Source organism: Bos grunniens, chromosome 15, assembly GCF_055505025.1.
Source record: "Bos grunniens cultivar Pamir isolate PY7600 chromosome 15, Bosgru_T2T1.0, whole genome shotgun sequence".
Classification (NCBI taxonomy): domain Eukaryota; kingdom Metazoa; phylum Chordata; class Mammalia; order Artiodactyla; family Bovidae; genus Bos; species Bos grunniens.
In genome coordinates, this window is record NC_141179.1 from 83,259,774 (window position 1) to 83,284,882 (window position 25,109).

The following is a 25,109-nucleotide window of genomic DNA, read 5'->3' on the forward strand; positions in this document are numbered from 1 at the left end:
GATTGGACTATTTCCTCCTTCACCAGACCAGGTAAACCTGCTGGTCCAGTTTGTGGGAACAAAGGTGGCTTTTGTCCTGCAGATTGCAGCTCCTTATCAGCCTGAGTGGGGGCCTCAAAGGTGGTGAGGGGGGTAGGCAGGTGCAGGGCTGGGCCGTGCCTGCCCCCCCACAGTGGGCATCCAGGGAGCAGGCCCTCCCGCACCTCCTGGAGAGGCTGGAGGGGAACCAGACCCGGTGTGGAACCCAGCAGGGAGACTGCCCCCAAGGTTGGGTCGTCAGATTCTGGAGTGGAGAATCATCAGGAAGTCTCTCCCTGCAGCGTCTCAGTTCAGTTTAGTTCAGGCGATCAGTCCGACCCCGTGAATCGCAGCACACCAGGCCTCCCTGTCCATCACCAACTCCCGGAGTTCACCCAAACCCATGTCCATTGAATTGGTGATGCCATCCAACCATCTCATCCTCTGTCATCCCCTTCTCCTCCTGCCCCCAATCCCTCCCAGCATCAGGGTCTTTTCCAATGAGTCAACTCTTTGCATCAGGTGGCCAGAGTATTGGAGTTTCAGCTTCAGCATCAGTCCTTCCAATGAACACCCAGGACTGATCTCCTTCAGAATGGACTGGTTGGATCTCCTTGCAGTCCAAGGGACTCTCAAGAGTCTTCTCCAACACCACAGTTCAAAAGCATCAATTCTTTGGCACTCAGCTTTCTTTATAGTCCAACTCTCACATCCATACGTGACCACTGGAAAAACCATAGCCTTGACTAGACGGACCTTTGTTGGCAAAGTAATGTCTCTGCTTTTTAGTATGCAGCCTCCTACCTAAGACTTCCACAGTTTTACAGATAAGGAAATGGAGGCTCAATAAAGTTGATGGACGTTGTGACCGGTGGGCTTCCCAGGTGGCGCTAGAGGTAAAGAACCCGCCTGCCAATGCAGGAGACGTGAGAGTCACGGGTTTGATCCCTGGGTAGGGAGGATCCCCTGGAGGAGGGCATGGCAACCCACTCCGGGATTCTTGCGTGGAGAATCCCGTGGACAGAGGAGCCTGGAGGGCTGCAGTCCATGGGGTTGCAGAGAGCCTGACACGCCTGAAGTGACTTAGCACACGTGCGTGATCCTGGCGGGGTTGGGTCTTAAACCTGGTTTTTCTGATTCCCACCTGCTGTGCCACGCCTGGCCCTGTGGGCAGGTTACAGAGTCCGGAATCCAGTCTGTTCCTCTTTTTCTTGCTGACTTTCTTCTTCACTTTTTTTTTTCTTTAGTGTTTATTTGGCTGCACTGGTGGCTGCAGCCCTCAGCATCTTCTTGCTGCAGCGTGTGGAATATTCATTTGTAGCACGTGGGGTCTAGTTCCCGGACCAGGGATCGAACCCAGGCCCCCTTCACTGGGAGCTGGGGGTCTTAGCCACTGGACCTCCAGGAAAGTCCCCTTGATGATTTTCTTTCGTGTTGAATTCAGCTTCCCCTCCCCCGGCCCCAATCAGGATTTGATTTATCTTGAAGCGGGTTTCTGAGGACAAGTGGCCTTCGGTGGCCTGTGGAGACACAAACACTCCCGCGTCTGTTATTCTCACATCCCCTCACAAGCCTGGTGCACGGTCACCATCCCCGGGAGGAGACAGAGACCCCAGAGGACTCCGTGTGGCGGAGGGCGCGCCCATCCTCCCGGCGCGTGGGGTTCAGACGCACTAGCGCCCAGCTCAGCCTGCAGATGCCGTTCTGGCCTCGCCTCTCAGGGTGGACTTATTCCTTAGGCTCGCAGCTTCACGCTTTCTGTCTGCAGCACGGGGGTGTGATAAGAACCGCACAGACCCAGGAGCATGCTGAGTGGCTGAGACCATGGGCTCCAGAGCCAGATGGGCTGGCTTCAAACCCTTGGCTGTGTGGCTTCCCTGAAGCTAGCTTCCCATCTCTGCGCCCCAGCGCCCCTGCCTATGAAAACGGAGTTCATGACAATCACATCTCTCGCATAGGTGGTTGGAAGGGTTGGATGGATGTGTCTATTCTGAGCATTCAGAATGGTGTCTGGGATCAAGCAGGCTGGACTCGTTAGTGATTTCAGCATGCAGATGAAAGGCTGTGTGGGCCACCGCTGTGTCCCCAGCATCTGGGAGAGTGTCCAGCACCAAGGGGGTCTCTATCGGGATGGGCATCGAAGCACATGAATGAAAAGTAAGCCAGCAAAATGCTCTTTCCCCTCCCCCCTGCTTTCCCAGCACCCCCTCTCGCCCCCCCAGAGCAGAACTGCTGGCTTCTCTGGCAGTCTGGCCCCTGGAGTAGTCTGTGACCCAGGCCATCAGGATCTCCAGCCCACGTCCCCCACCCCAAGCCCAGCTGCAGAGGCCTGGGTAGCAGGGGATGGCGCAAGACCGAGCCCCATGCACCCCGTAATTTTGTCCTCAGCCCCGTGGGAGGCCCCAACTTTCCTGGGCAGCGGGGCTGTCTCCAGGCTTGTCTCCAGCCTGGCTCGAGTTGCTGGAGAGAAGGACAAGGAAGGAGACTCTGCCTACTTGTCTGTGTTTCTCTGGGTAAAGAGGTGATGGTTTCCGCCTGTTGGGCCGGGGGTGGGTGCCCTCTGCCCACCTCTCAGCAGAAGCTCCTCCAAGTGCAGCTGGAACTTCTGATTCAGGCAAGGGGCTCTCCCTTGCAGAAGCTTCTGAGGTGACTATACCCTGTGGGTTTGAACTCGCTTCTTCTTTTTTTTTTTTTTCATTTCATTGCTTCCACTGATACTCATGAAATGCCATATTCATGAAGTGTCAGGCTCTGAATGAAACAGACAGCAATATTTGTCCTGATAGAGCGTAGATTTCGAGAGGGGAGATAAAAAGTAACAATTTATTTCAAAAGACCATAAGTGGGACTTCCCTGGTGGCCCGGTGGTTAGGACTTCACTGCCGGGATCCCAGGTTCAATCCCTGGTCAGGGAACTAAGATCCTGCAGGTCGACCAGTGTGGGCAAAAAGCAAAAAGGACCAAGGAAGAGGACTTGGCATCTCAGGGTTGGGTGGAGGGGTGGGTAGCCGTGTTAAATGAGATGGCCTCAGGGACATCGCTGAGTAGGGCACGTCGGAGCCCGTACTGAAGGATCTGTAGCAGGGAGCCAAGCAGGGGTCAGGTGGAAAAACACTTCAGGCAGAGGGAACCGCAGGTGCAAAGGCCCTGAGGCTGGGGTGTGCCCGGCCTGCAGGAGGGACAGCGACATCACGGGAGGAGATGAGTGACTCGGGGCAGACCAGGGAGACCAGGGAGCTGGTGGGGGGTGCTCGGGCGGGCTGTTCGGTGGCTCTACAGGGCGGGACAGGCCTCGCGGAACCTGAGGGAGCCCTGGTCCGTTCGGGGCTGTGAGGTTCTGAGTGGAGCTGTAATGTGCTCTGCTGGGGTTTGAAGGGCTCAGCTCTGGCTGTGGGCTGACTGCGGCTTTAGGAGGAGCAAGTGGCTCCTGTAACAGGGGAACCCCTGACGCTCTGGGGCTCCCAGCACTGTGGCCCTTTTCCCGCTTGTCGAAAGCGTGATGTGTCTGCTCTGTGCTTCTGCAGGGTCCCCACTGTCCCCGTGAAGAACCTGAGTGGGTCCAGCCCTGTCAACCCTGCGCTGGCAGGTAAGGAAGCCCCGGCCGAAGGGACAAAAGGGAGAGGCTAGGAGGGCCTTTGGGATGGACGCGCAAGCACTGAGTGCGGTGAAAGTCGCTCAGGTGTGTCCTTTGCGACCCCGTGGCCTGCACGGTCCGTGCTGGTCCATGATAAACCGACAAGTAACAAGGACCTACTGCAGGGCACAGCAGACTCAGCTCAGTGTCATGTCAGCCTGGGCGGGAGGGCAGTTTATAGCGGGATGGACGCATGGAAATGTAGTTCCCCTGAGACTGTCACCACATTGTTCATCCGCTGTACCCCAACACGAAATGAAAAGTTTAAGAACAAATAAAAAGAAGTTAAAAACAAGAAGAGCAAAAGCAACAGGTGTCATGGACGCTTGTAAAAAGAGAGAATCCTGGTGGTGACTGAGACAGACGAGGGCCTGAGGGGGTGGACGGGAAGGGCAGGAACAGTTTGGGCGAAGTGATTGCAAAACGCAAAGCTCACTGTGGAGAAGGGGGGATGGACGTGTTTCTGGGAGGATCTGTGTGGAGAAGGGGCGAGCGGGTTACTGGGAGGGGAGTGTGGAGCGGGCTGGGGGCTGACCCTCCGCCCTCCTCCCTGGTGCCCTTGTCTTCCAGGAATCACTGGGATCCTCATGAGCGCAGCAGGGCTGCCTGTGTGTCTCACCCGGCCACCAAAGCTGGTCCTTCACCCACCCCCCGTCAGCAAGAGCGAAATAAAATCCATCCCCGGGGTTTCCAACACAAGCCGCAAGACCACCAAGAAGCAAGCCAAGAAAGGTATCAGCCTCCTTGTCCAAAGGAGTCCTGGGGCGGGGGTGGTCACAGATTGGCTCCCAGCCCAGCTCTGTCTCCACCACTGAGGATCACACCCGTGCCTTCTGTGCCTCGGTTTCTGCATCTGCTAAATGGGCTAACTAATCCCCACTCTGAGGATTACACCAAAGTGGATAGGTTTGGATCTGATGGAGACCCTTTGAGAAACAGAGAAATTCAGGGCAACAATACAGACACATGAAGATACAGCGTGTGACACAGAGAATATACACTAGAGAGATGGAGCACCTCAGCATGGGAACCCGAACAGCCTGGATTCAGATCCCAACTTTGTGCCCTGCAAGTCACGAGACCCCAGGCTGCCTCAGTTCTCTCCCCTTTACAATACACACAACCAGTACCCAGCAGGTGTGTCCTGGAAGGCAGTGGAAGTCACTTCTCGTGTCCCTTGGGATACTCCAGAAGCTCTGGCTGCTTGACCCTCCTTCAAGAGCTCATCCCCTCCTCACAGTCCCGCAGCTAAGAGGTCAATATACCTGTGCCTACCTGGGCCCCAAGGACCCAGCCTGACCTCTACAGCTGCTCTCTCTAGCTCTGGGGTGTGTGTGTGTGTGTATGTGTGTAGTGGCTAAGTCATGTCCAACTCTTTGTGGCCCCCTGGACTGGAGCCCGCCAGGTTCCTCTGTCCAGGGGATTTCCCAGGCAGGAATCCTGGAGTGGGTTGCCATTTCCTCCTCCAGGGGATCTTCCCGACCCAGGGATTGAGCCTGCATCTCCTGCTTTGGCAGGCAAATTCTTAACCACTGACACCACCTGGGAAACCCCTGGTCTCTAGTATCAATTTCTAAATGATTCGACCGTCAGCCCTAAGCCCTCCCCTTGCAAACTGGTGAGGTTTCAGTGGGATCGTAAGCATGTTATAACTTATCTCAGCAAGCAAGAGGCTCTCAGTCGACAGAAGCTTAATTCTTGTTAGAGGAACAGGCCAGCAGGAAGGGAGGGCGAGCAGGCCAGCGGGGAGGGAGGGCAAGCAGGCCAGCGGGGAGGGAGGGCGAGCAGGGCAGCGGGGAGGGAGGGCGAGCAGGCCAGCGGGGAGGGAGGGCGAGCAGGCCAGCGGGGAGGGAGGGCCTGCGCCACAGCTTTTGGACGCTGGAGGCTCCACTTGGTGAAACGCTTGTCCTACTTTTCCAGTCTATCGATGCTTCTCTGCTTGAATGAACTCGCTTGTCTTCCTGGCGGTCTCATAGGAAATGATGGGATTTTGCGCTTTCCCATTCTTCCTGTTATTATTAATAGCACTTGCCTGACTCTTAGCAGGCTAAGTGCCACAGGGCTCTAGGTCCATTTAATTGTATGTCGTTTAATTGTCCAAGCGCCCCTCTGGGCAGGTGCTGTTGTTCTTGCCCACTGTCTAGGCGAGAAACAGAAGCTCAGAGAAGGTCAGGGAGTCGCCAAGGAGGCTCCAGCCCTTTATTCCTCCCTGCCCCATGGCAAGGCTGTCTCCTGCCAACCCCTGCTTTTAGTCCAGGCTGCCTCCTAGGGGCCTGGCTCCCCTCCCCCCAAATCCCAGAGTCACTGCCCCTGCCAGGACGCATCATCCTCTCCCTACTGCTGGGCAGCGACTGCACTGTCGACAGGAGGAAGGCTGGCAGAAAGCTGCGGTCGTCAAGTCCCGGTTTCCCGTAAAAATAATGGCGCTTTGATGCCACGTTACAGATCAAGACAGTCCTTAGCACATTGGGAAAGGAATGCCGTAAACTGGCCCAATGTCTTAAGACGTGAAACTGTTTACAGAGAGTTTTCGTTACTGTTAGCCCGGTGCAGCCTTTGGGCAGGTCCAGGCTCTTTGACGTTGGGGAAGGGAAGCCTGCTGGCCCGTGCCAGTGAAAAAGTGGGCTTGTTGCGATTAGGCAGGCCAGTGTCGGGGAGGTGATGGCAGGAGATGAGGCAAACATAAACACGCCCCTCCTCAGACCACCTGGCTCCCGCATCCACTCCGTGTCCCCTTTGCATCCTTAAATCCAACTGCGCAGTGGTTCCTTGTCTTTTCTGAAAGCTCTGAGCCTGGCTGACAACGCCCTCCTCTCTGGCATGTCCAGCTTGTCTTGGTGGCCCCCTGATCATCCTGTCCCCACAGGGAAAACCCCAGAAGAAGTGCTGAAGAAGTATCTGCAGAAAGTCCGGCATCCGCCAGACGAGGTGAGTCCAGGGCTGGCGGGGGGTGGGGGGATTCACCCTCCCCACCCCCAGTCATCTCCCCGGCCAGATTTCTGCAGGAGGCAGCTGGCACTGCTTTCTGGGTCCCGACCAACTCAGAGCTGGTTGGAGTGGATGTTTTGGGCCACAGCTGTGGCTTAACTTCTCACACCTGCCTGTTCAGCAAACTGCTGACTGGTGCTCAACTGTCTTACCGTGAATTTAAGCAAAGTGGTGTGATAAGCTATGGGAACCGACTTAAAAATGGGCTTGATGGTGATCAGAGATTCTCAACCAGAGGCGATTTTACAGAACTGGAGGGAAGAGGAGACGCTGGTGGCATCCAGCAGGCCAAGGCCAAAGATGCTGCTAAACCCACCACCTTGCTCAGGAGGGCCCGGGACAGCACCCGCAGCGAAGAACTGTTTTTGTTCAGTCGCTGAGTCACGCCTGACTCTTTGCGGCCATGTGGACTGGAGCCTGCCAGGCTCCCCTGTCCTCCACTGTCTCCCGGAGCTTGCTCAGAGTCATGTCCACTGAGTTGGCCATGCAATCTATCTGACGTCTCTTCTCTGCTGCCTCCTCCTTTGTTCTAGACCAGGGGCTCTGGAACACAGGGCTTCGGTGGTTGCCGTGTGTGGGCTTAGTTGCCCTGCAGCGTATGGAATCTTTCCGGACCAGGGATCAAACCCGTGTCCCCTTCGTGAGCAGGTGGACTGTTAACCACCGGACCACCAGGGAAGCCCTCAGCAAAGAATTATCCAGCCCCAAATGTTGAAACATGCTGCAGCCTCTCCAGGGCACTTCAAATACAGTTCCTCTACAAATGTCCACTTAAATAAGTAAATGGTCAGTGGGTCAAATCAGCAAGTGTTGGTTTCCTGCAGAGACCTCTGAGGGATCCCACGGAGGGATAGTCACAGCCCCCAAGGAGGGGCTATCATTCTGTTTGGCAGCCTAAATTAACGTGTATCACCATCAGGAATTAGTTCAAGAGTTACTCTGCTGTGCCAAAGAAGACAGAATTCTGTCTAGATTCCCAGTGGCGCATGTTCCCCTGTTTGTGGGCTTTCTGGAGGAGCAGCAGCAGCAGCCCGCTTGGCAGCTGAGATCATGCTGGGAGACCGTGGAGGTGCTGTGGCCTCCCAGGCTGAGTGGGAACTGATGGTCTTTCTCCTCTGCCCCTTTCCGCCCCCAGGACTGCACCATCTGCATGGAGCGCCTCACGGCCCCGTCCGGCTACAAGGGCCCCCAGCCCACAGTCAAGCCGGACCTGGTGGGCAAGCTGTCCCGGTGTGGCCACGTCTACCACGTCTATTGCTTGGTGGCCATGTACAACAATGGCAACAAGGTGGGTGCCAGCTCAGGGGGTGCCACCACCTCCCAGGCAGCACCCAAGCCTGGAGGCCTTATTGGAGTGGCACCCAGGTGCTTTGGGGGGTCTTAGAGGCACCCCCAGGCTTCCCTGGTGGCTCAACGGTGAAGAATCCACCTGCAATGCAGAAGACGCGGGCTTAATCCCTGGGTGGGGAAGATCCCTGGAGGAGGGCATGGCAACCACTCCAGTATTCTTGCCTGGAGAGTCCCATGGACAGGAGAGTCTGCCGGGCTAAGGGCCTCAGGGTCACAAAGAGTCAGACACGACTGAAGCGACTGAGCGTGCGAGCAGGGGCAGCCCAGAGGAGCAGGAGTGATGATCTTGGTTGTTCTCAGCCTCATCAGTTTTCCCCAAAATTACTATGTTGGCAAAATCTGTCTGCACCTCCCTTTTGGGCTATGCTGCCTACCTTCCCAGAGCTTCCCTGGTGGCTCAGTGGGAAGGAACCCACCTGCCAATGCAGGAGACTCAAGTTCCATCCCTGGGTCAGGAATATCCCCTGGAGAAGGATAATAGCAGCCCACTCTAGTATTCTTACTGGGATAATCCCATGGACAGAGGAGCCTGGTGGGCTACAGTCCACGAGGTCACAAAAGAGTTGGACAGGACTGAATGGCTAAACAACAACCACCAACCCAACTCCTCCCAGTGTCTACACTGTGTGGTGGTCTGAGAGGTGTAGACGTCTGTCCCTGAGGGTTTGGAAGGGAGTTTTCTACAGTGACCGGCCCATGGTGAGTGTCCATCGTGCTGGCACAGGACTCCCCAGTGACCCTTCCTTCTCCCAGGCCTTGTGCTTCTCAGTCACATTCATGTTCTTTGGGCGCCTTTCATTGTCCTTTCAAAAGCACTAAAGGTTTTGTCAAAGGACGGCTGGAAGGCCCTTAAGGTCAACTGTTGGAAAGGAGGGCTGTGTGATCTTGGCTGGAAGGCCCTTAAGGTCAACTGTTGGAAAGGAGGGCTGTGTGATCTTGGCTGGAAGGCCCTTAAGGTCAACTGTTGGAAAGGAGGGCTGTGTGATCTTGGCTGGAAGGCCCTTAAGGTCAACTGTTGGAAAGGAGGGCTGTGTGATCTTGGCTGGAAGGCCCTTAAGGTCAACTGTTGGAAAGGAGGGCTGTGTGACCCTGTCTTACCCACCAGTGATAGTGGAGTGGCGGTCCCCCATCAGAGCTGGCTTCCAGGAACCTGGATGTGCCCTCAGATGATAAGTCTCTCCACACAGCGCCTAAAATGAAAGTGAAGTCACTCAGTCGTGTGCAACTCTTTGCGACCCCATGGACTGTAGCCTACCAGGTTCCTCCGTCCATGGGATTTTCCAGGCAAGAATCCTGGAGTGGATTGCCATTTCCTTCTCCAGGAGATCTCCCCAACCCAGGGATTGAACCCGGGTCTCCCGCATTGTAAGCAGACACATTACCATCTGAGCCACCAGCGCCTAAAGCCCTTGGCTTTTCTCATGTTCTGTCCCAGGCCTGGGTCACCTTGACCCCATCTATGGGATTCCGAATTCTCATTTCTCCAGGCCCAGCTGGGATTGCATCAGAGTCTGGGATTTTTGTGATATCCTCCCACCACTTATTCATCCAAAAGTATGTCTGGCCTTCAGGGGCTGCCCTGTCCTTATCCTGCTTGAGGAAAAGAGTAAAGGCGGCCTACCCAAGTGCAAACCCTGGCTGAGGAGCCAAAGGACTGCGGGCAGCAAGATTTTCAATCTCTCTGAGATTTCATTTCCCATCTGGAAAATGGAAATAGAACAATCCCTACTTCCTAACATGATGAAAGTGAGAAGAAAAAGGGAAAGGGGCTCCCCTGGTGGCTCAGACGGTAAAGAATCTGCCTGCAATGCAGGTAGACCTGGGTTCGATCCCTGGGTCGGGAAGATTCCCTGGAGAAGGGAAAGGCTACCCACACCAGTATCCTTGCCTGGAGAACCCTCTATGGACAGAGGAGCCTGGCAGGCTGCTGTCTGTAGGGTCACAAGGAGTCCAGCGTGACTGAGCGACTAACACTTTCAACCCTTTTTATTCAAATTGACACCTCTGTACTATGACAATTTTTTTTTCTTCATCCTAATGTAGTCCTATGGTTGAAATTCCCAAAGTGCCAATGTCGGGATCTTTCTGTGTCTCAGAGAGCTCAGTTATTGATGGATGCTGTGTGTCTGGATTCCCTGCTCAGTTTCCTGACACTACAATAAAAACTTTCAGTAGGACTCAGCCTTTGAAGAGGTTATTTCGGATTTAAAGGGGCTTCTTGGCACCTTCGCTCTCCTTTTGATAACTGCATATAAGAATAATCTCGTACCTTTCGTTTATTTCCATGGTGCTTCAAAAAGGGTGCGGACACGATCTTTTATCCTCTTTCGCACTTACACTTTGAAGTATGCCTTTTTTATTTTCTTTAAAAGGGGTGAGAAGGGCCCAGAGAGAAATGGGGTGATTCATCCAAGGTCATGCAGCAAGTTAAGACCAGAGCAGAGAGTGGAACCCTGACCTTGGCTTCCCACCCTTTGATCACACGAACACAAGCTGAATGCAAGCTGTTTCTTTAAATGAGTGGAGTTGGGGTTAAAGTGTCCTTAAATAGCCCCGCAGTGAGTTCCAGTCTTCCCCGAGGAGACCCGGATGTCCTGGAGAGCTCTGGTCCCAGCTGCGTGACAGCACTTTGTACACACGTCACTCTCTGCCCACTCACAGGCTCCTCCTCACCCCCTGTCTGTTTTCAAGCCTGGGAATAGGGTTTACTGTCCAGGCTCTACCCCAAGACGGCACTTCATGAGGTCCTGCTGTGAAACCAGGACTCCTCACCTCATTGAATCCAGAGTCCCCCCGCCATTGCCCCAACAGAACTCTGAAAGTGGAAGTGTTAGTTGCTCAGTCACCTGGGAAGCCCCCCAGAGCCCTGATGAACAGGGTAAATCCTGGCCCCCTTCTTAAGGATGATGCTACTGCTGCTAAGTTGCTTCAGTCATGTCCGACTCTGTGCAACCCCATAGACGGCAGCCCACCAGGCTCCTCCGTCCCTAGGATTCTCCAGGCAAGAATACTGGAGTGGGTTGCCATTTCCTTCTCCAATGCATGCTAAGTCGCTTGAGTAGTGTCCAACTCTGTGCGACCCCATGGACAGCAGCCCACTAGGCTCCCCTGTCCAGGAGATTCTCCAGGCAAGAACACTGGAGTGGGTTGCCATTTCCTTCTCCCTCTTAAGGATGAGGTCTTTCATATATGTCCCCAAGCATGGAGCCCAGTGCTGGATTGGAGTGTTCCTCCTGTTGCTCTGGAGAAAACTTCAGCGTTCAGTAGCCCTGATAGCAGGCAGGGGAGCAGCTAAGATCTAGTACTGGCGTGGGTGCATTTTGCCCCTGACCCCAACTTCTTGGGGCTTCCCTGGTGACTCAGACAGTGAAGAATCTGCCTGCAATGCAGGAAACCTGGGTTCCATCCCTGGATTGGGAAGATCCCCTGGAGAAGGGCATGGCAACCCACTCGTCTTCTTGCCTGGAGAATCCCATGGACAGAGGAGCCTGGCAGGCTACTGTCCCTGGGGTCACAAAGAGTTGGACATGACAGAGTGACTAACACACCAGCCCTTTATCTCTGGTACCTTTTGAGATTGGGTGGGGTGGTCCTGACCAAACCTGTTTCCCACACTGGAAGTTCGGGCCTTGTCTCTTCAGGATGGGAGTTTGCAGTGTCCGACCTGTAAGACCATTTACGGGGTGAAGACAGGCACCCAGCCTCCAGGGAAGATGGAGTACCACGTCATTCCCCACTCCCTGCCTGGCCACCCGGACTGCAGAACCATCCGGATCATCTACAGCATCCCCCCCGGCATCCAGGTCAGCCCGCCCTTGGCCATTGGCTTTTATGACTTCATATTTAAATGTTTGCAGGTCCGTGTTTGTCTTTAGGCCACTTAGGCTGCTGTAACCAAGGAAAAATGTGTTCATGTCTAACCCAACTTCCTGTACACCTGAAACTCACACCACATGGTTGATCAGCTATTCCCTGGGGCTCAGCAGTAAAGAATCTGCCTGTAGTGTAGGAGCCAAAGGAGACCCCAGTTTGAGCCCTGGGTTGGGAAGGTGCTCTGGAAGAAGGCACGGCACCCCACTCCAGTATCCTTGCCTGGAGAAAGAGTCGGACATGACTGAGGTGACTCAGCACACACACACCAATGTAAAATTTTAAAAGAGAACAAAAAACACAGACTTAATGATTGGTGTGCAGTTGATTTCCCATCTTGTGTTAGTGTCAGGTGTACAACAAAGTGATTCAGTTGTTGCTGTTGTTCAGTCGCTCAGTTGTGTCTGACTCTTCGTGACCCCATGAACCGCAGCACACCAGGCCTCCCTGCCCATCACCAACCCCCAGAGTTTACTCAAACTCGTGTCCATTGAGTCAGTGACGCCATCCAACCATCTCATCCTCTGTCGTCCCCTTCTCCTCCTGCCTTCAATCTTTCCCAGCATCAGGGTCTTTTCAAATGAGTCGGCCCTTTGCATCAGGTGGCCAAAGTATTGGAGTCTCAGCTTCAACATCAGTCCTTCCAATGAATAGCCAGGACTGATATCCTTTAGGATGGACTGGTTGGATCTCCTCGCAGTCCAAGGACTCTGAAGAGTCTTCTCCAACATGACAGTTCAAAAGCATCAGTTCTTTGGCACTCAGCCTTCTTTATGGTATGGACCTAACAGAAGCAGAAGATGTTAAGAAGAGGTGGCAAGAATACACAGAATACACAGAAGAACTGTACAAAAAAGATCTTCACAACCCAGATAATCATGATGGTGTGATCACTCACCTACAGCCAGACATCCTGGAATGTGAAGTCAAGTGGACCTTAGAAAGCATCACTATGAACAAAGCTAGTGGAGGTGATGGAATTCCAGTTGAGCTATTTCAAATCCTGGAAGATGATGCTTTGAAAGTGCTGCACTCAATTTGCCAGCAAATTTGGAAAACTCAGCAGTGGCCACAGGACTGGAAAAGGTCAGTTTCATTCCAATCCCAAAGAAAGGCAATGCCAAAGAATGCTCAAACTATCGCACAATTGCACTCATCTCACATGCTAGTAAAGTAATACTCAAAATTCTCCAAGCCAGGCTTCAGCAATACATGAACTATGAATTTCCAGATGTTCAAGCTGGTTTTAAAAAAGGCAGAGGAACCAGAGACCAAATTGCCAACATCCACTGGATCATGGTAAAAGCAAGAGAGTTCCAGAAAAACATCTATTTCTGCTTTATTGACTATGCCAAAGCCTTTGACTGTGTGGATCACAATAAACTGTGGAAAATTCTGAAAGAGACGGGAATACCAGACCACCTGACCTGCCTCTTGAGAAATTTGTATGCAGGTCAGGAAGCAACAGTTAGAACTGGCCATGGAACAACAGACTGGTTCCAAATAGGAACAGGAGTACGTCAAGGCTGTATATTGTCACCCTGCTTATTTAACTTCTATGCAGAGTACATCATGAGAAACACTGGGCTGGAAGAAGCACAAGCTGGAATCAAGATTGCCAGGAGAAATATCAATCACCTCAGATATGCAGATGACACCACCCTTATGGCAGAAAGTGAAGAGGAACTAAAAGCCTCTTGATGAAGGTGAAAGAGGAGAGTGAAAAAGTTGGCTTAAAACTCAACATTCAGAAAACGAAGATCACGGCATCTGGTCCCATCACTTCATGGGAAATAGATGGGGAAACAGTGGAAACAGTGTCAGACTTTATTTTTGGGGGCTCCAAAATCACTGCAGATGGTGATTGCAGCCATGAAATTAAAAGACACTTACTCCTTGGAAGGAAAGTTATGACCAACCTAGATATCATATTCAAAAGCAGAGACATTACTTTGCCAACAAAGGTCCGTCTAGTCAAGGCTATGGTTTTTCCAGTGGTCATGTATAGATGTGAGAGTTGGACTGTGAAAAAAGCTGAGTGCCGAAGAATTGATGCTTTTGAACTGTGGTGTTGGAGAAGACTCTTGAGAGTCCCTTGGACTGCAAGGAGATCCAACCAGTCCATTGTGAAGGAGATCAGCCCTGGGTGTTCTTTGGAAGGAATGATGCTAAAGCTGAAACTCCAGTACTTTGGCCACCTCATGTGAAGAGGTGACTCATTGGAAAAGACTCTGATGCTGGGAGGGATTGGGGGCAGGAGGAGAAGGGGACGCCAGAGGATGAGATGGCTGAATGGCATCACTGACTCGATGGACATGAGTCTGAGTGAAATCTGGGAGTTGGTGATGGACAGGGAGGCCTGGCATGCTGCGGTTCATGGGGTCGCAAAGAGTCGGACACAACTGAGTGACTAAACTGAACTGAACTGAACTTCTTTATGGTCCAACTGTCACATCCATACATGACTACTGGAAAAACCATAGCTTTGACTAGATGGACCTTTGTTGACAAAAATGATGTCTCTGCTTTTTAATATGCTGTCTAGGTTGGTCATAAGTTTCCTTCCAAGGAGTAAGTGTCTTTTAATTTCATGGTTGCAGTTATACATATATATATATATACATCTCCTCTCTTTTTAAAATTATTTTCCCATATAGGTCATTGCAGAGTGCTGAGTAGAATTCCCTGGGCTGTACAGTAGTTCCTTATTAGTTATCTGTTTTATATATAGTGGTGCATCTATGTCATTCTTCATACTTGTGGAGGCTGAGACGTTCAAGATCAAAGTGCTAGCAGACTCAGGGTCTGGTGAAAGCCTCTTCTTGGTTCGTGGACCACCCTCTCCCTGCGTCCCAGCGTGATAGCAGTGAGAGAGCTGTCTAGTGTCTGCTTTATAAGGGTGCTAACCCCGGTCATCAGAGAAGGAAACAGCAACCCACTCCAGTCTTCTTGCCTGGGGAATCCCATGGACAGAGGAGTCTGGTAGGTTACAGTCCATGGAATCGCAAAAAGTCGGACATGACTGAGCGATTAACACGCACACACACACACACACACACACACACACACGACCCCATTCATAATGGCTTCACCTAATCGCCCACACAGAACACTCCCACCTCCTAATACCATCACATTGGGGGTGAAATTTCAACATATTAATTTTGGTGGGAACCCAGACTTTCAATCTATAGCTTTTTGCCCCTGGCCTCTGAAAATTTGTGTCCTTCCTACCCACAAAATACATTCATTCCATCCCAGTTCAGTTCAGTTCATTTGCTCAGTCATGTCCAACTCTTTGCAACCCCATGTCGCAGCACGCCAGGCCTCCCTGTCCATCATCAACTCCTGGAGTTCACTCAGACTCACATCCATCAAGTTGGTGATGCCATCCAGCCATCTCATCCTCTGTTGTCCCTTCTCCTCCTGCCCCCAATCCCTCCCAGCATCAGAATCTTTTCCAATGAGTCAACTCTTCACATGAGGTGGCCAAAGTACTGGAGTTTCAGCTTTAGCATCAGTCCTTCCAAAGAACACCCAGAACTGATCTCCTTTAGAATGGACTGGTTGGATCTCCTTGCAGCCCAAGGGACTCTCTAGAGTCTTCTCCAACACCACAGTTCAAAAGCATCAATTCTTCGGCGCTTAGCTTTCTTCACAGTCCAACTCTCCCATCCCAGTAGTCCTCAAAGTCTTCGCACAATCCAGCACCCACTGTAATTCTTTTTTTAAAGTATTTATTTGTTTATTTGGCTGCTCCGGGTCTTCCTTGGGGCATATGGGATCTAGTTCCCTGACGTGGGATCTGGTTCCCTGACCAGGGATTGAATTCAGGTCCCCTGCTTTGGTAGTACAGTCTTAGCCCCAAGACCGCCAGGGAAGGGCTCCAGCATGCACTTTAAAATCTAGGTCCAAAGTCTTTTAAAATAGCATCTAAACCAGAGCGAGATGAGACTGAAGGTATAGTTCCTCCTGAGGCCACTTCATCTCCAGCTGTGAACCTGTGAAAGCAAACAATTTACGTGGTAGAGTCTCATCAGACACCGAGTCTGCCCACACCTTGGTCTTAAACTCCCCAGCCTCAGGAACTGTGAAAAAAGAATTCCTGTTGTTTTTGCTGTCATTCTGTTAGAGCAGCCTGAGCTGCTAAGATGATGTTACCCTGTGGAAAGTCTCCTTCCCACTCTGGGGCCCCTCCATCCAGTCTCCCCCTCCCCCCTCACCACCGCTGTCCTTACTTTCTTATGCGTCCTTCCAGGGTTCTTTGTGCATTTGCAACAAAGATTCTTCCACTCCTCCCAGCTTCACACAAAGGGTGACGTATCAGCCACATTGTTCTGCACGCTGTATTTTCAATGCACAATATAGTGTGTAGATCTTCCCATGTCCATAGAAAGAGAACTTCCGCATTCGTGCTTAGCTTTGCATAATCATCCCTTGTATAAAGGGGCTATAATTTGTATTCAGCAGTCTCCATGTGATGGGCGTATGGATTGTTTCCAACCTTTTGCTTTAACAAATAATGCCATAATGAATAACCTCTCATGCCTGTGAGTATCTCCATAGAATAGTTTTCTAGAAGTGGAATCTTTTTTGTCAGACGGTATTTGCATGTGTAAGTTGATAGTCCTTGACTTTTGTGGGCGTGTCTTTCTTCTTGTGAGTCTTCTAAAGACAGCCCATAGGAAGAAACTGAACAATTTCCCAGTCAGTAAATACAAATGTGGGGTTTCCCAGGTGGCTTAGTGGTAAAGATTCCACTTGCTAGTGCAGGAGATGTGGGTTTGATTCCTGGTCCAGGAAGATCCCCTGGAGAAGGAAATGGCAACCCACTCCAGTGTTCTTGCCTGGAGAATCCCATGGACAGAGGAGCCTGGCAGGCCACAGTCCACGGGGTCTCAAAGAGTCCGAAACGACTGAGCGACTGAACAACAACAGATACAAATGGGTCCCTTCCTTCATAATTGAAGCTTTTTCTAAATGTTCTAGGGGGCTCCCTGGATTCCTTTATTTACCAAATATTTATTAGTTTACCCTCCTCTCCTCCTTCCTCCTCACCTTCCTCCCTTTTGTCTTTTATTTAACAAATATCTGAGAGTCAATTGTAAGCCAAACTAGGTGCTAGAGGAAGAATGGTGAGTGACACAGACACAATCTTTACTCCTCTGAAGTCCCCATTCTAGTGGGACTGGGAAGAAATAAAACAGGGAAACCTAACAGCCTGCAGAAGAACTGAATAAAAAACACGGTTCTTCTTTGAAGGAGTTAGCAACCAGTCAAGAAGAAATAGGTACACGTCACTGAGCTCTAGAGTAAAAACCGATGGGCACCGTTGATACAAGCCGTGGGAAGCAGGGTGGGAAAGGCACAGGGGGCAAGACAAGGACTTCAGCGTCTGATGGGCCCCGGTTCTGATCCTTGGCTGATGTCCTCCTTCGCAGGGGATTTTGGACCTTGACCGCTAGACTCCCCTGAGCCCTGTTTCTTTATCTGCACAACCATGAAGCCAATATGCAGGGGTTTTGTAAAGATGGGTGATAATGTTTGTGTGTGCATATGAAGGTCCCGGGCACAGGACCAAGGTGCTCAGTACCTGGCTCCCATCATTTTTGAGTATGCTACTTGTCAGGGCAAGGAAGGGGGCCTATGTCTGTCTGTCTGTCTGGGACAGTCAGAGGAGCCTTTCTGGGGCAGGGCCCTTGGTAGTAGAGCAAAGACATGAAGAAATGGAAGAGAAAGTTTTTAGCATTTTATTATTTCTTTGACTTCTTAGTTTATACTGGGATATAGAAAGTGAAAGTGAAAGTTGCTCAGTCCTGTCCAATTCTTTGCGACCCCATGGACTATCCATGGAGTTCTCCAGGCCAGAATGCTGGAGTAGGTGGCCTTTCCCTTCTTCAGGGGATCTTCCCAACCCAGGGATCAAACCTAGGTCTCCCGAATTGCAGGCGAACTCTTTACCAGGTGAGCCACAAGGGAAACCCGTACTGGGAAATAGCAGATGAACAATGCTGTGATAGTTGCTGGTGAACAGCAAAGGGACTCAGCCATACATGTACATGTATCCATTCTCCCCTCCCATCCAGGCTGCCACATAACATTGAACAGAGCTGCATGTGCTGTCCCTTTTAAATACAGCAGTGTGTGCATGTCCATCCCAGACTCCCTAACTAGCCCTTCCCTCCATCCCTCCCCGCTGGCGACCATAAAGGAGAACATTTTTTAGTTGGCAGGCACAGCGGAGTTTCAGAGGAGAGACAGGAGGGCTATAGGAGGCCTGTAAAGAAGTTTAATCTGGGTTGAGTTGCCCGAGTGGTGGAGAGGAGGAGGGAGCAGGCGGTTGGGGGAAGACAGTGACCTGGTCTGGGGAGGCCCTGACCATTGTGGCGGGGACCGCTGACTCTCCTCGGCAGGCTGGGGGCATGGCTGGTCCTTGAAGGTCATTGGGCGGGTGGCTAGGATCATGGGAGGTCACGTGATTGGGATGATGCTTTAGCAAAGCCAGTCTAGCCAGAGTCGAGATGACCTCACCACCCCATTAGGGGACCACTGCTTCCAGCAGTGACCCCAGGAGGACTCTGGACCAGGGCAATGCCATTGGATGTGAGGACAAATGAGACTTCAGGGGTGACTCTAGGGCTGTTGAGGGCACGATGGGGAAATGAATGGAAATATGGGAATCCCAAGAAACAGCCTGCGGACTTGGTGGAAAGCAGGACAGACTGCAGGGGGCAAAGTTTGGGGTGGGGAAACCACTTGGGAGGATGCAGTGTTTTTCCAGGCTTCAGGACTAGAGGGTAGAGATCCCGCATGAGGGTCCAGAGGTGCCCACCTGCCGCCCCTGTAGGCACCACGGCTCCCCCAAGAAAGCCCAGGCTTGTGTCGAAGGGCATGCATCTGGGCACTGTCCTGACAGGTGGTCCATAGACCTCCCCCGAGAGTCAGTGCCTGTATCCTCCATGCCATGTCCATCCCTGGAGACTCCAAGGGCCACACGGGCTTGGGCTGTCATGCGAAGTGAGGACCTGTAAGCTCTGCCTTCCCTGCAGGGGACGATTCTTTGGGGGAGAAGCTGTGAGTGGGCCCAGGGCAAGTCGTGACTGCTGAGCTTAGCTGGTGCTAGGCAGGCTTCTGCACTGGCCACATGACAGAGACATCCTGGGCGGGAGAGGGGAGCGGAGCCACAGTCAGAATCGGCACCAGTCATCCAGCCTGGCTTAGAAACAGCCTTGGCTGCGGGAGTGTTGTCAACGTGCTTTCACATGAACGTGAAATTCAGAAACTTCCGGTCCTGCATCTCCCAGAAGACACTGCCGCCTCTTTCCGATCCCTGTAATCTCTCCTTCCCTGAGGCCTCATTGGACTCCTGCTGCTCAGTTTGCAAAATCATAGACAGTCTGAACCATGGGATTCATTTTTGTTTTAATCACATAATTTTTAAATTGTTTTGGAACTGTCATGTTAGTAAGGGAAAACGGGAAATCTGTGTTTTTTCTTGCAGTTTGGTTACGACTCATTCGCTCACTCATTCACTTGTTCAGCCGGGAGATAGTTGCTGGTCTCCTGTGTGAGAGCTTGTGCCAGGAGTGGTGTGGAATCATCCATACTCTATTGGCTTTGTCTAGAAGGGATTTTAAAACAGGGTTTCATACCCTCTGAGGAGGGACCAGGCTGCTCAGAAATGATACACAAGCACGTGGGTGTAGAGGAGAAATATGTGTATTGATACTGGGAGGAAATCCCTCATTTTTCATGAGCTTCTCATACAGGCCAGTAGATTGTTCTGAACCCTGATTAGGAAGACTGGCTTTTGGCTAAACTCTGCTTCAGTTTCTTTCTCACCTGGTGGCCTGAGACGGCTTGTTTCACAGGGGTGTTGGGCGGTGACAGTTGAAATCTTAGGAGATTTTTAGTCATGCAGATGCCAAGGCATATCGTTCAATAAGGAAACAGACCGACACCCGTGAGGACCGAGGAGAAAATCCCCAAGAGTCATTCAGATCATTCTGATCTCTTGGCTCTTGGCTCAGAGCTCAGAAGCACGTGGGTCATTCTGAGCAGTTCAGCAGTTCAACAATCCAGAGTACAAGCCAGGAAACCTGGGCTGAGGTTCTGGCAAAGCTGTTAATGCTACAGAAGTCGTTTAACCTCTGGGGCTGCAGTTCTCCTCTTTTGTGAAACAAAAGAGCCGGAAGAGATGCTGACCAAGGTGATATAAACAGCTCCCGGGCTCTGAGAGTGCGCCAGGCTCACCTAACATCACGTCCTACAAAGTGAGCATTGCACGTCTTCCCTCCTTGAGGCCTGGGTCACCGACAGCCTCAGAGATGGCAGCTCCGGCTCACACAGCTGGGAGGCCCCCGCTCTGAGTCCTGACCTGGGTCCAAGGACCCCGGCATGTGTTAAACCACCGCCCCATCGGTCCTTGAGTCTGTTCTCTGTCTAGACCTGATGGCTATTATTATATGGATAATAATATTTGGATCCATCAGTATTTGGATCAATCACAACCCTTATCTGAAACACTTTTAAAAATGCTCTTTGCTTTCTTTTTGCTGCTTTCAGGGGCCGGAACACCCAAATCCTGGGAAAAGCTTCAGCGCCCGTGGCTTCCCTCGACATTGTTACCTCCCGGACAGCGAGAAAGGGAGAAAGGTGAGGGCAGGTGTCGGCGTCCGGGCCCCAGCTCTGCTCCCAGTGGTGCTGAGCAGAACTGGGTCTCTTAGCTCTAGATGCCTGTGTAATCAAGTCACCATAGAGAGACTTCCCTGACGGTCCAGTGTCAAAACTCTGCCTTCCCATGCAAGGGTGCAGGTTCGATTCCTGGTTGGGGAACTAAGATCCCTGACGCCTTGCAGCCAAGTCACCAAAATGAAAACAGAAGCAATATTGTAACAGATTCAATAAAGACTTTACGAATGGTCTGGGTCCAAAAAAAAAAAAAATGTCCCAAGTCATAGTGGAGTTAGCTAAAGGAGCGAAGAGATATGACTACAATTTTGCTTTTGTAGCATAGTGGGGTCTGGACTTTTGGCTTTTTTCTCTCCTGGATTTTACGGGCAATAATTCATCTATTTTAGGTTCTTCCTCTAGAGCTTTGCTGCTTACTGGCAGGTCCTGGGAAGAGCAGCAGTAGCAACATCTGGGAGCTCGATGTAAATACAGGTCCTTAGAACTACTTCATTTAACCAGATCTCAGGGGGCCTGACAGCACCTGAGCGCTTGTGAAGCACCGCTCTGAGCAGGGATCTTAATCTGTGGCATTTTACTGTTCTCTGTAATGAAGATTTTTGTTGTTATTTAGTTGCTAAGTCATGGCTGACTCTTTGTGACCCCATGGACTGTAGCCCACTAACCTTCCCTGTCCATGGGATTTCCCAGGCAAGAATACTGGAGTGGGTTGCCATTTCCTTCTCCAGGGGATCTTCTCGACCCGGGGATCAAACCCAAGTTGCTGGCATTGGCAGGCAGATTGTTTACCACTGAGCCACCAGGGACTCAGTCAATGAATACTTTGACTTTCCCCAAAAGAACAGAGGGAAAAATCGCTGGGTTTCTGGATTCCTAGTGATTCTGGGGGAGGCTTCAGTGGTCTCATGAACTCGAAAGTTAGAATTACAACTTCATGTTCATTTTTTCTGTGGATAAGCCCAGAAAAATCACTGGGTTTTTTAAAACCTTTCCTGATCTCAAAAGCGAAAAGTACTGTTGATTTATTGGCCAAGAGGTGCGTTTTGGTTAGCTCTCTCTAGGTCATGGCACGTAACAACAGCCTCTAAATCTCGGTGGCTTCCTCCAGCCCGCGTTTATTTCTCATACAGTTTGCGTTTTACTGACTATGACTCAGTGGCTGCTGTGGGTCAGCTTTCAAGGATCCGGTTCTAAAATTCAGGGAGAAAGAGATTTGCTTCGCTGGTCCATTCCCTCCCCATGGAATGGGGCAGAGGACCAAGAGAGAATGCAAGTGGATTCTACAATCCCATCAAAGCTTCCCCCTGAAGCTTGTCACTTCTGCTCATGCTGTTCAGTTGCTAAGCTGTGTCCGACTCTTTTGTGACCCCATGGACTATAGCCCGCCAGCCTCCTCTGTCCATGGGATTTCCCATGCAACAACACTGGAGTGGGTTGCCATTTCCTCCTCCAGGGGATCTTCCCAACCCCGGGACTGAACCCACATCTTCTGCATTGGGAAGCAGATTCTTTACCATCTGCACCACCAGGGAAGCCCGTGCCTTTCATAGGCTCCCGAAAGTCACAAGCAAGCCAGACCAGGAGGCTCCTGAGCAAAGAGCGTGCCTACAGTCTCTCACAGCGGGAGAAGCAGAGAGTCTGGGACAACAAGAGAGTCCACCACGTCATCCCGAAGGGGTGCCCAGTGCAGTGTCCCCAGATGAGTCGTCAGGGCCAGTCCTGAAACCCATTTGCTCAGAACCAACAAGTCTCTACACCCGAGACCTGCAGCCCCAACTGCTGGCTAAATGACCCCACCATCAAGTCCTGTGGTTAAAACGTGAATCCTCTTGCCAAGAGCTGTTTCTCCGCCAGGTCTCCTTCTTTTTGTTAATGACATACACTAAGTCCCCTACATGCGAACCTTCAAGTTGTGAACTTTCGAAGATGCGAGCGTGCGTTCCACCAGCATCAGGCGTGAGTGACATTGCAGCTCACCCCCCGTCTCCTGCTGCTGATGGTCCCTCAGCTCCACCACCTCCCACGTCCTCTCCCTGCTCTAATCAGGGACTCTTTTCGCCTGTCCACTCGATGCCGGCCCCCATGTGCCAGCTGTCGTACTATGATTTCAAGGTGCTGTTCAGTTCAGTTCAGTTCAGTTGCTCCGACTCTTTGCCACCCCTTGGCTGCAGCACTCCAGGCCTCCCTGTCCATCACCAATGCCCAGAGTTCACTCAAACTCATGTCCATTGATTCAGTGATGCCATCCAGCCATCTCGTCCTCTCTGTCATCCCCTTCTCCTTCTGCCCTCAGTCTTTCGCAGCATCGGGGTCTTTTCCAATGAGTCAGCTCTTCGCATCAGGTAGCTGGAGTATTGGAGTTTCAGCTTCAACATCAGTCCTTCCAATGAACATTCAGGACTGATTTCCTTTAGGATGGACTGGTTGGATCTCCTTGCAGTCCAAGGGACTCTCAAGAGTCTTCTCCAACACCACAGTTCAAAAGCATCAATTCTTTGGTATTCATCTTTCTTTATAGTCCAACTCTCACATCCGAGGTACTGTACTGTAAGATTAAAAATGTTTTCCTTATTTTCTGTTTGTTTTTTTATGTAATATTTGTGTGAAAATATTATAAGCTACTATTATGGTATAGTACTGTATTGCTGTCTGTGTAGTTGGGTTGGACTTATGAATGCACTGGACTTAACAGATGTGCTATCATTACTCATATCTCGGGGACTTACCATGCTCTGTATCCCTGGAACCATGCTGGGCGCATGAACATGGCCCTGAGACACACACTCCTCCCTGCACTGCCCTCCGAACCACTTGAATCTTTTCCTAATCCTCCAAACTAGTTATCTGTCACCAGAATACTGATCCTAAAACACAGTTTCCCACATCAGTCTCCTTTGTTTAACAGAAATAAAGTGAGAGAAGACAACGCAAAACTGTTAGGATGGTTTTCTCAGTTCAGTAGACAAGACCTCCCACAGTTTGGGTCTGAATTGTCCCTTCCCACCCGGTCCTCGCCTTTATCCCCCATGCTTGCTGTTCTCAGACCCTCACCCTGGGTTCCTTTGCAGAGCAAGGTGATAGAGCGTAAGCTTTGAAGCCAGACCAGCCTGGCTTCAAATCCTAGTCCTGCCGTTTACCACATGTGGGAAATGGACATGAAGTTGATTTAAGTCTCGGTCTCCTAATCCCTGAAAGCGTGTGATCATTTCCAGCTCTGTGGACAGGATGTTGTAAGAGTTAAATGAAGAATTCTTTCTTGTGAAGAGTCTGCCTGCAATGCGGGAGACCCAGGTTCAATCCCTGGGTCAGGAGGATCCCCTGGAGGAGGAAACGGCAACCCACTCCAATATTCTTGCCTGGAGAATCCCATGGACAGAGAAGCTTGGGCTACAGTCCAAGGAGTTGCTGAGTAACATACAGCTGAGCAACTAGCACACACAGCATTGATGAAAGGCTTCCTTGGTGGCTCAGTGGTAAAGAATCCACCGGCCAAGGCAGGAGATGTGGGTTTGATCCCTGGGTTGGGACGATTCCCTGGAAAAGGAAATGGCAATCTACTCCAGTGTTCTTGCTTGGGAAATTCCATGGACAGAGGAGCCAGGTGGGCTGCAGTCCATGGGGTCACCAAAGAGTCGGATACAAGTTAACAGCTAAGCAACAATAACAATAAGCATTTTGTGAAATGTCCAGTTTGGTGGCAGCAGTGATCTATGCCTTGGATGATATGTCTTCCCTGCACCTGTACATTCTTCTCTATTAATACACCTCAAATCCTCCCCGCTCTCTGAGACTCAGCTCACAAGCATCCCCTCCATGAAATCTATCCTGACGCCCACTTGTGGGTCAGCAGAGTCATGCCTGAGACCAGAATGTAAAGGCAGGCAGGTCTGAAGTCAGGGCCCGCTCTGGCACTTTTGAGCTGCATGACCCAGACACATCTGTTATCCTCCGAACCTGTTTCCTCTTCCGCAGAGAAGGGATAATGAGTATCCTGTCATAGCCAACTGTTAGGACCATGAGATGAACCAGAGCCTGGCACTTAGTAAGTAAGCAGTCAGGAAATGGTGGCTCTTAGTTTCAGCATCTTCCAGGCTTTTATTTTTTTTTTTTTTTTTTACTGTTCTGGGTCTTCATGCTGGCTCTTCACCACACAGACTTTTCTCTAGCTGCAGGGCCTTCTCTTACTGCAAAGCATGGGCTCTGGGGTGCAGGAGCTTCAGTTGTCCGGGCACAAGGTCTCAGTAGTTTCAGCTCCTAACGGTCATGGCTCATGAGCTCCGAGGCATGTGAGGTCTTCCCAGCTCCGGAATCAAACCCACATCACCTGCACCGGCAGGCAGATTCTTTCCCACGGAGCCACTGGGAAGCCCCTGCCGATCTGATCACTAAGATTCCTCACCTCCAGTTCACACCATGTTTACAGGCTTTCGGTTTTGAACCCAGTGCATTTTTATCAGGTGCCTTCTTCACACTGGGAAGGGCGTCAGGCGTTTGTCTCCCTCAACCAAGATTGTTTTTCAGTGTAGCTGAATTGAAACATGCTGCATGTCCTCACACC

At 51.3% G+C, this 25,109-nt stretch overlaps 1 protein-coding gene across 3 annotated transcripts in view; it reads left to right on the forward strand.

The window, feature by feature from the left end:
• The window catches only part of DTX4 (deltex E3 ubiquitin ligase 4), a 43,342-nt gene that overhangs the window by 13,925 nt on the left and 4,308 nt on the right, over positions 1-25,109 (forward strand). For all 3 annotated transcript variants that reach the window (XM_086338801.1, XM_086338800.1, XM_086338802.1), the window contains exons 3-8: positions 3,543-3,604; positions 4,223-4,384; positions 6,519-6,580; positions 7,776-7,928; positions 11,632-11,793; positions 20,426-20,515. In XM_086338801.1, the coding sequence (XP_086194927.1) occupies positions 3,543-3,604; positions 4,223-4,384; positions 6,519-6,580; positions 7,776-7,928; positions 11,632-11,793; positions 20,426-20,515 (691 nt within the window). The remainder of the gene's footprint in view (positions 1-3,542; positions 3,605-4,222; positions 4,385-6,518; positions 6,581-7,775; positions 7,929-11,631; positions 11,794-20,425; positions 20,516-25,109) is intronic.